Source organism: Melopsittacus undulatus, chromosome 9 (assembly GCF_012275295.1).
Source record: "Melopsittacus undulatus isolate bMelUnd1 chromosome 9, bMelUnd1.mat.Z, whole genome shotgun sequence".
NCBI lineage: Eukaryota > Metazoa > Chordata > Aves > Psittaciformes > Psittaculidae > Melopsittacus > Melopsittacus undulatus.
In genome coordinates, this window is record NC_047535.1 from 19,874,183 (window position 1) to 19,884,566 (window position 10,384).

Genomic DNA, 10,384 nt, shown 5'->3' on the forward strand with positions numbered 1-10,384 from the left:
AAAGCTTATTAAGATGAATCAGAAAAAATTGCCACTATTCTCAAGATTGATCCTGTACAATGAAGATTTATGTCATTTTTACATGCTAAGTTCAAGGTCATTTGCCCCAGTTAAATCTGTCGCTTTTCCTTATTTCCGTACTAACAAAGGTAATTCCTACTTTCCATATAATAATTGAAATGACACCATACTGAATAGAAAAAAAATGTCATTGGAGTTGTTATAGGAGAGATTGTTGTTTCTTTACTTTTTTTCTGACTTGTAGATTTGGGGCTCATTTATGCTTTAGACATTTACATCACTTTGGCTACAAAAATTAGCTTTCACATGGAAGCAAAAGTAATTTTAAGGTCCATTTAAAACCAAAGTAGGACAGAGTATCCTCAGAATGAATAAAGATCACACTGTTATGTTTAAATAACTTAAATTCCGTCAGCATCCTCTATTTCCCCTATTGACATTTGCACATAAAATCTTGTTTCCCTAAAGGAAAATACAGTAAAGTAGGTCTCAGGGTTAAGATGCTTTCATTTTTTTTATTATTATATAATGCCATTTTTTCCTTTCACTCTGGATGTGGGCCAGTCTGTTCCATCCTTATTTTTGACTTTTCAGTTCCCTTTGTTCTTTTATGATATTTTTAAGCAACCTTCCTCTCCAAATTGAGTGTGTCATCTGATATTTTAAGAGAGAAAGTGCTAAAGGTCTCTCCTAATTCCCTTTCTTGCTCATCGCATACGCTCATTGTGTAACTTCACAAACTAGGCTGTGGTGAAGTTTATTTGCGTGTGTTTTATCTAGGGAGACGTGTACTTCTGAGGAAGTGACAGGGCTAAGATACACATTCCTCACTCACAGCAGTGACCTGATCTGAGCCTGTCTGGGCCTGTCTCCTGCTGTTCTGAACTACACACTTTCCTTCCTTCACTCTCTCCTGCTGACCCATGTTCTCTGGGAGCTGTTTTTACACAGGCTGTGCAGAAGCAGAGGTCTGCTTCTCTGTCCTTCTAAAAACCCTTTCCATCCACGCTTTCCACTCCTTTAAACTGTTCCTAATGACTCCTTGCCACCAGCTACTCATGTGAGTGTTTCAGCATGAGTTTTTGTCATTTGTCAGCATTATCCGCTCTGCCTGTGATCCCTTTTTTTATCATTTTTGTCTTTCTTGGCTTTCAGTGACTTCATCCTCTCCTGAATCTTCTCAAATCTCTTCAATCTCTACTCAAGCATATCAACGGGAGATCCCCCAGCTTTGTCAGAGGATCTTGCCAGCCTGTCTTTGTTTCTTTCTTGTTCACTTCACACCTTCCTTCTGATGTGTCTCATCTGTGTGGACCTGCTTCTAGATTACTTTTATTCATTTATGTTCTGAGTTATTTCTCAGGTGGTACCTTCACTAAAAAACACCTGCTCAGCTCTGCTTTGTTGTAAAATCAAGCAGGTCAGTTTAAATTATATAACTTATGCTGACAGGGTCTGGGACAATGGGAGGGCGCTTGACAAGGTTTGTCCTAGTCCTGTTCAAGAGCAATTAAAGCACAGACTTCCAGCAAGGGAAGTACCTGCCATCTTCTGACACTGGTGCTTGGTGCTGTGAAAGCATCTCCCCTCTTGGTTCACTATAAGAGTTCTTCACTGGGTGAAAACACACAACTCACTTTGAAAGGCTTGTTCTGAATCTTGGGTCACTGCTTTGTGTGTTGGAGGAGACACCTCCTATGATTTTCTCTTTGTCTGCAGAGGCATAGCCACCTTTTATACTCTGTTGGAAATTTTCCAATTGTTCTACTTCAGAGCAGTTCTGACTTTTAAATTCATGCAGCTGTTACGACTCAATCTATGACAGCACAGTGGAGCTGACTGCTGAATGGGAAGAACTGTGCCAGAAAGAATGTTTTCATAGATTTGGCACAAAACAATGTTTCGAAAACATAGTATGTGCACTTGCATTTTCCAAGTTTTCTTTCTTAAAGTGGGAATTCTGGCCTTTGGTTAGTGTAATGGAAAACCATTTACATGGAGGAAGAAACAGAGAAAAGTACAGATGTCTTTGAAGACATTTCTTCCTGCACATATCATACTATTTTCACATGTAAATGAGAACATTTGGTATTTATTGTAAGCTTTTCTTTGGCATCAACTCACCTCATGCAGATTATCATGTCAGCACTTCCATGGCAGAGACAAGAACTGAAAATCCACTTCATGTGAACATGCTGACCATTGATACCAGCCTACTGGCTTTTTGTAAGCCTAGAGATTTAACCAGTGTTCCTCCTTTACCCAAGCAGAGTTTTAATCTTGGATGGTTAGTTGCTGTCCAAGGCAGGTTTTTAAGCAAAGCCTACTGGCTTCTGTTGGTTTGTTTGTTTGTTTGAAGGTGAAATGCATGGTGTCACTATAGTAGATTTTATTATTTATCATTTTTTAATATTGTATTTTCAAGGATCTAATTCCACACTTGTATGGAAGCTCTGATTGCTTCAAACAGACTCTGTATAGATGCAGGAGTCAAAAATTATGGAACCTTTTGGTGACCTGGGATCAATAGCTCCAAACTGAGTGAAAGTGCAAAGCACTGGAGTGGAATATGTGTCCTTTGAGCTCTTCCTGTCTGAATAATGCCCTGAGGCCTTGTTGATTCACTCATAATTTTGGGAAATTTAAATGGCTGTTTAAATGAAGTGATCCTGCAGCAAATATGCATTTGGTAAAATAAAATAGTATATAAAGAAAAGCCACCCAAAGTTATGAGAGAACCAATTTCTTGCTTTAAGAACAGAACAAAACTACACCGAGACTGTGTATAGCTGTTGGTATCCCCATCCACATGGAAGTCTGGAACCTTGCTTAGTATTAGGAAAAAATAAATATTTCCTTGTAATCATTATCTTCCTAAGAAAGGGGATGAGCTAAGAGTTTTAATTGGACTGAAAAACTGAGATTGAGTCTTTACTGTGCTTTTCTATACAGTAGTGTTTAATAACTGTATTTGATCTTCAGACTGTGTTTGTGGCTCCAGATGATGACAAGGAGCAGAAGAGAGGACACTGACAAGGGATATACCTCTCTTCTGTTCAGGAAGACTTATGTGGGATTTGTCCTACGCAGACAAATAATTGTTTTCATGAAAATATTTACCTGCTTTGAAATGGAAATGATTTTAGCAATTAAGTAAAAGAAGAAATCAAATTGGGCAATCTCTAAAGCATAACTCAGTCTGGTTTTTACCACACTTTGGCATTATCACTGATTTTATGACACATTTTAGCTTGTTATATACAACATATTTTCATCTTAAAACTAACACCATTTCTCTCCCTAGTGAATGACTGCAGTGGTTACAATTGTTTACTGGCTTCCTTGGTGAAACAGATGAACACTTTTTATGGCTTCTAATTTATTTAATGATTTTAGGATTCTGTAAGAAAAAACTGATTTTCTCCTTCAAAGGGATCACATTTAAGCCACTACCTCAGACTTCTCCCTGAATGAATTCTTGTCTATAGATTTTTCAACTGTGCTGTGGTTGCATATAAGTACATTGAGTTTCTGTTTTATTTCCATCTCTTATTTGTGTTTACAAATTATGTCTTCAGCATTGAAAGCTCTGCAGAAAGCCAGGAAGTGTTTGTTTGTGAATACATTACATTTCTCCCTCCCCCTGTTTTTGTTCTGTATTGCTCCAGTCAGTGCGCTGAAGCATGACAAGAGCTCCAACTCGGCAAACTTCCAAGATGTGGAGGATACGCCTGACAGATGCGTCTTGGAAGAGTCTGAGAGTCCAGGTGAGAGGCATTTAAAGACAGACACCAAGTATCAAGTGATAAATCTGACACAGCTTTTGGGTGTGTAAAAAAATCACATTGTAATGCTGTTTCCTTTTTAGCAGCTGCAATGTCAAATTAATGGTCACCTCCAGGGGTCACAGTGTGGAGCTGTTATCCTTTCCTCTTTCATCAAGAATTCAGGTCTTAGAAAGGATAAAGGCTTTATGACCAAAAAGAAAGCTGACACTACTAGTTCATTATAATTAGTTTTGGACTACACTGCTTACTTAATATATGTACAGTGTCTGACCCTTTGAAGGTAGCATGAGATTATGAAAAATTAGAAGGACTGTATATACTGCAGTTGAGTGTAGCAGCAGACATTCAAATGCTGTATTTCTGGGGGAAAGAAAATTGGTGGCATTAAATAGCTTGGTCGTTTCTTTAAATCAGCTCACAATCCTTATTTCATTTTAATGGCTTTTAACATTGATTCAGCTAAATACAAGAACATCCATAGAGTGCATCCTTTTTGGTGACTAAAAGATTTATCTTCATGTAGTTTCATTATCTTTCTCATTATGGAACAACTACAAAATTTATTAAATGAATCCCAAAGGGAAACAATTAAATATAAAGTGTATCAAGTCACAGCTGATTAAAAACATTCTTTGTGACTAAATACTAAGATCTTTTAAGCAAACTGTGAGTTTGACCCACATACCCCACATACGTAACCTGCACGTAGTACTCATTAGTGAAAGAGTTAAACATCTTTCTTCACTTGCTGTTTCCCTTCCCTGCTTTATCTGGTCTCTGTGTACCCTCTTGCATCTTTGTGTGCTGATCCGTGTATCATATTTTTGATTCATCGTCTCTGTGGCCTGTCAGCTTAGTTAAGAGATTTCCAAATCTTGCAGCCTGTGCTGACAGGGGGCAGCTGCCAACAGTCCCCTGATCCTTCCCCAAGGAACACTGCTGAGATTTAATTTTCAGTCAAAGGGTGCAGTCTGAAATCCATGTCAGGTCCCCTAAGTCATCTCAGAACCCAGATAGGACCCATGTCTGGGGGATTATATTTCAGCACACTCCACTTCTCCAAGATTCCTTGGGAGTTCAACTGCTGTCATATACCCAATTTGAACTACATTCCCTTTTCATCTTTTCCACAGAAATCAACACCAGTATATGTTAGAATAATTGAAACCAATGAATTGTAAATGCATATTCGTTTTAAAGCCACATAGGCTTGGACTCAGCACTGTACAGCAGAAACCAGCATGAGATTTAGAAAGAAATACATAATCTGCTCAGGAAGGAGCCAAGTTTGGTTCCTTACCATACCTGCGGTGGTGCATGACAGCTCCTTCAGAAACTCTCTATAGTCCCTTCAATGATGACTATGGGCAAAAATGTGGATTGTCCAAGTTGTGATTATTCTGAAGTGAGAAAGAATTTAAAGACTTTAAAAATTAAAAAAGAGGTGACACTAAAGTGTCCAGATAAAGAACTCACGTACCTTAAAGATAACATTAATTTTAACCTTAAATTACTTTTGTGTGGCAAAGTGTACACATTTGGATGGGAACTTGAATATCCAATTCTGTACTCTGCATATCTGTATGAAGTACTGGAAAGGATAAAAGCCTGTCAGGAGGAGATATTGACTGGCAAAAATACATGTTGATAAAGCATCTAAACTTAAAAACTGAGTTCCATTCGGTCCATCTGACATCATTAAACTAGTAATAAACAATGAATTACTCTGGCTTTTGTTTCTGTCCATTCCTGCATTTTAAGACATCTTGTCTTATAGGTCTGAAAACCTCAGGAGATTTCACTACTGGTCTCACTGCTTTCCACTGAGAATTTGTGGCTTGGTTGTCATGGAGACATCGTATTTCTCCAAGAATTGCTCATATTGATCCGTGGACAGGCGTAAATGGCCAGGCGAATGTGAGGAGTAAAGGGGGTTGGGCAGTACTATAAAATGACCAGAGGTTATGGGTCGGAAATAAGCTCATAGCAAACACTTAGGTAAAGAGAAAGAAACAGTTTCATTTTGTTTCAGGATTTCGGTTTTGCACTTTATGCCATTGTCTCCTTTCACTATAGACTGAAAGAAACTTGTTAGTCACTTGTCATGTCAGATCTTTGGTGCTTGTCCTGACACAGCTGTCAGCCTTCCAGCTCTGTGCAGTTCAGGGACACACAACAAAGAGCTAGGAACATGAATTATTTATTGCTCCTTGTGCGGATGAAATTCTGTGATAAGAAATTAAGACACTTCTGACAGAAGTGCTTGTTTGAAAGGAAAGACTTGGTAACACAATACATTTGCTAAAACTTACCATTTACTTTTAGTAGCAAACATTGAAACAATAATATGACAATTCGTTGGCTATGATTTTCTCTAGTATTTCTCAGGTGCATTAACTTTGAATTGTATCTTGGAATCTGAGAGTGCCTGGGAGGTCAGCATTTGGTTTGGTGCAGCCTCTGACTTTAAAATCTTTGAAAGTCTGGGGAAACTTACAAACTCCATTTTGCAGTTTTTTTATTTTCAAGTCACTGTGTGTGCTTTGCGGAGCCTCTTCCACTTCACTTACGCTATGTTGTCATATGTTCAAAAAAAGGTGTTAGGAAATACATTAATTTTCTTATCTCTTCTGATGGGGAAAAGGTGAAAATATGACAAGGAATTCCAGCTATTCCTAGAAAGGGTCCTTTATTACAACTTCCACAAGAATCAGGAAGGCTCTAGAGCAGCCATTAACAGACATCTCTGTGCATTGTGTTTTCTAGTGGTGAAAGGAGCAGTCTCTAACCTTGAAATGAGACTGAGACTTATTTTAAAAGTGATCTTAATTTCCTGAAATCACATAAAGCTTACTGTGCTTATTTCACTTCCACATTTTCTATGTCCTGAACATGTTCTCACTGCTCTGGATGTGGGCCTCCAGCAATTGTAGAAAAAGGCATATACTCAGATGAATAGCAGGAATCCATTTGACTACCCAAAACACCAATCTGAGATTTACCTGTGATTTTTTGTATTCAATGTGTGATCAGACCTACTCTCAGATAGGTAATAAAACCCCTCAACCTGCACTTTTCTCTTGGATAATTCACACTAAACACTTTTCACATGTGATGGACACAGGTAAATATCAGACTGCAGTTTCTTGTCTAAGTGAAATGGATTTTAGTTGCTCCCTTCATGTGCCTACAAGCTGCCATTATCTGTGATAGTAGCTCATGTCTATTTTAGCCCACACACAGAGGAGATGCTGGGTTTCTCTCCCAGATGCCTAATAGTAGGTTTATCACTGCCATTTTCCCCCCATGCTGAGGACTACTTCTGTTTGACATGCAAAGCCGTAGCTTTTGAAACTTGTCTCTGCTTTGGCCTTGAACATAATAATCAGATAAGAATTACATCAGCTTTTACAGAACTTTACTTTTGATCATATCAACCCCCTATAAAGAATTCACTATACCTTAGAGTGCTTCTTTAGTAAAAATAAATATTCTCAGCAATGTTTTTCATTTTATCAGACAAATATTCCACATTTAGGGAAACAGAGAAAGAGGCCACAACTGAGTGAACACAGATGTGTAACTTAGACTTCTAGGCCTGAGCTCTTCATTCAGGTTTTCTTGTACAAACAGTGGTGGAAAATTCACACCTCCAGAAAGCAGATCATCTTTGTCCAAAGGGACTTGCTTGAGAAGGATTTTAGGGGGATTGAAAATGCTCTGAATTTTGTCAGTCAAAATGTAAGAGGATTGACACAATTTGAGGTGTCTTAGCTTTCATATGTGGTGCAAGCCCACTAAGTAGGGTTCCGCAAGTACAGCTTTGGTGAGAAAAAGCAGTAGATTTTAGCTGAAGTGACAGGAAACAATGTAGGCACAGATGTCCTTTGCCTCTTATTTCCCCACTCCCCGTCCCATTTCCCCTCATAGACCCAAACCTAGGCCTCTTCTTCCTCCTAGCTATATCCCCTCTAGCAGTCTACTCAGTCCTATGGTCAGGCTGAGCATCAAACTCCAGATACACCCTAATCAGTACACTACAAGCAGTAGCACAAGCCACCTCCTATGAAGAGCTGCAGAGATACTGCAGTAGTCTAGGCAATAGACTGTTACTTCACTTGGTTATAGGGGGAAATTTGAGTCTCCCTAAAGGAAGATTGAGTTGGAAGCTGTAGACAGAAATTACAGTGTTTTTTATCTTCTGGATGAAAACCATGTAAATTGTAAGAGTCCTGTATGCTTATGGCCTTCAATAGCCAGTCTCTACCTGAGTCAGCTGATCCCTTCTGCAGCTCATGGTATCTTCCATCCATTCATTCCAGAAACATTGCCCATATTAAATTTTTCCCTCTTATTTTTTTTTACTTTTCAAGGCAGAATGTGGTTCTGGGTGAATAGCAAATAATTAAAAAATAGCAAATAATAGTGACTATACAGTTTCCACAGCCTTGCTTATCGTAGATAGACCTTGGCATAGAGAGGGGAAAGAACTCTGACTGTCCATGAAATAAAGTCTATGAGAGACAGAACTGCAGCAAATAGAAATGAGTATGTATCAAGAACAGATTTTTATTAGCCACAATGTGCTTAAAAATACAGCAATAAACTTGTGACTATCTTGTTATCAGGCAGGTTATGGTTACTCTATTGAATATTCACTTGCCAGCTCCATGTTTCATCCACTGGAGAGAATGTTATTGAAATCATCCCTGTGTCACCAATATGGCTGTTTATCAGTGCACAGGCAGAATGTAAAAATAAATATACAGTAAATTTCCAAGTATGAAACCCCCTAGAAAAGCATGATTTTCTCTATCTGCATCATCATGACAAGTAGGACGGATTGTGGACTCGAGTCCTTGAGGTTGTTGATGATGATAATAAAAAGGGTTAGGATGCAATGTAGGGGCAGCCTGCTGATCTCAGGCACTGATCACCCATACTGCTCAGTGGTTGTGCCTAGGAATTATTCCAAAGAGAATTTCTGGAATGCAGGCAGAGATGAACCTGTAAGAGCTCCACTGCAGTAGATGCAGTGTCACAAACTACCAGCATTTTAGGTTATTAGTATCTTGAGTCACAGGTTTGGTTTTGTTTTAAATAGTAAATCAAATGGTAAAACCGGAAGACTACACAGTGGACATTAGGAAAACATGTACCTCTGTCTCTAGGACACAGAGAGACAGAGATGATAGATGATATGATAAATGTACAAGATATCCATTAGACTGGGAAAATGCAGTGTGTAAAGCTTTCTTCATAATCATGGACTCATAGAAGGTGTTGCATCTGTTTAGGCAGTGTTCCTGATACAAGTAATATTTAAAACTCAGGTTATAAGTATTAAAATATGTGAAATAAGAAGAAATCATAGAGCAGAAAACTGATGATTGCGAGTGTTCTTCTGTGGAATTCTAATAAGGCATGACAGAATTAAAATATAGTGTCTCATTGGTGTAACTTCCTATTACTTCTGTGTACAGCTATTGTATGATTGTTTCTGCTGAAAGAAAATACACATAATTTGAAACTTACATTTGCAGAGGAAACATCAATGATCTATTACTTTAAAACAGAAATGATCTCTCTGCTGATCTGCTGGAATATTTTCCTTTAAAAAAAAAAGGAAGAAAAAGGAGAAGGTTGTTCAGGTGAAAATTTTTGAGGAATGCCATTTCTTCTCTTGAGCTCTTCTGGGTTCCATTTTGCCCCCTGTGCTGTAGCAATTATAGTGTAAAGAGTCTTCTGGAGGTAGACTTTTGATATTTGTTAACACTAGCATGATAGTGCTGAAAGTTTTCATTCTGTTACAAAAATTATAGATCTTATTACTCTATAAAAAGTTTGTAAAGTGATTTATTTTTTAAAAAACAAATCTTGCCTCTTACCTCAAATTGTAAAATCTTTAAGGCACATGAATACATTTCTTTTCCAGATGACATGAAGTCACATCCCTGGATATCTAAGGTGTGCTCCTGTAAGGTGTGTTAGAAAAACCTGCACAGCCAGAAGAATTAGAAGATGCACAAGAACAACCAAGAAAGAATATATGTGGTCTGGACATGAAATGGCTTATTGTAGTTGTTATTGTGTGCATTTAACAATTCATTTTCAGGAGAAATACATTCCATAAGATCAGCTTTATTTTACTGATTTATTGTCTTCAATTCACACTTCCATCACTAATAGTTTTATATTTATTCAACTAAATTTAGATAGTTCTAGCACAGAAAATATCAACTCTTTATTTTTAGATGTTTTTCTCTAGTTTATCTAATGATCACAAATCTTAGAACTGTTATCATAAAAATTTGCATCAGTTTTAATAATCTTTTATATACATAAAATTTAAATTTTTCTCTCTCCTTGTTTCTGGCTTTTATTTCCAGTAACATTTTAACACTGATCAAAAGCAAACGCATTTGAAATAATTAGAAAAATTGTTTGCATTTGAAGGAATGAACATGGAGTAGTTAGAAACAACTAAAATACAACAAATGTTATTTGCAGAGAAGAGTATGGGAAATTGATTATAAATCTGGTGGTATCTAGGATGCGAATTTTCCTTTTCTATA

The 10,384-nt window shown here is 37.6% G+C and overlaps 1 protein-coding gene across 1 annotated transcript in view; it reads left to right on the top strand.

Annotated features, from left to right (window-relative positions):
• Positions 1 to 10,028, top strand: part of WDR72 (WD repeat domain 72) — a 110,277-nt gene extending 100,249 nt beyond the window's left edge. The window contains exons 19-20 of the mRNA XM_005145899.3: positions 3,690 to 3,788; positions 9,745 to 10,028. Coding sequence (XP_005145956.1) covers positions 3,690 to 3,788; positions 9,745 to 9,800 — 155 coding nt within the window. The 3' untranslated portion in view covers positions 9,801 to 10,028. The remainder of the gene's footprint in view (positions 1 to 3,689; positions 3,789 to 9,744) is intronic.
• Positions 10,029 to 10,384: the final 356 nt, after the last annotated feature.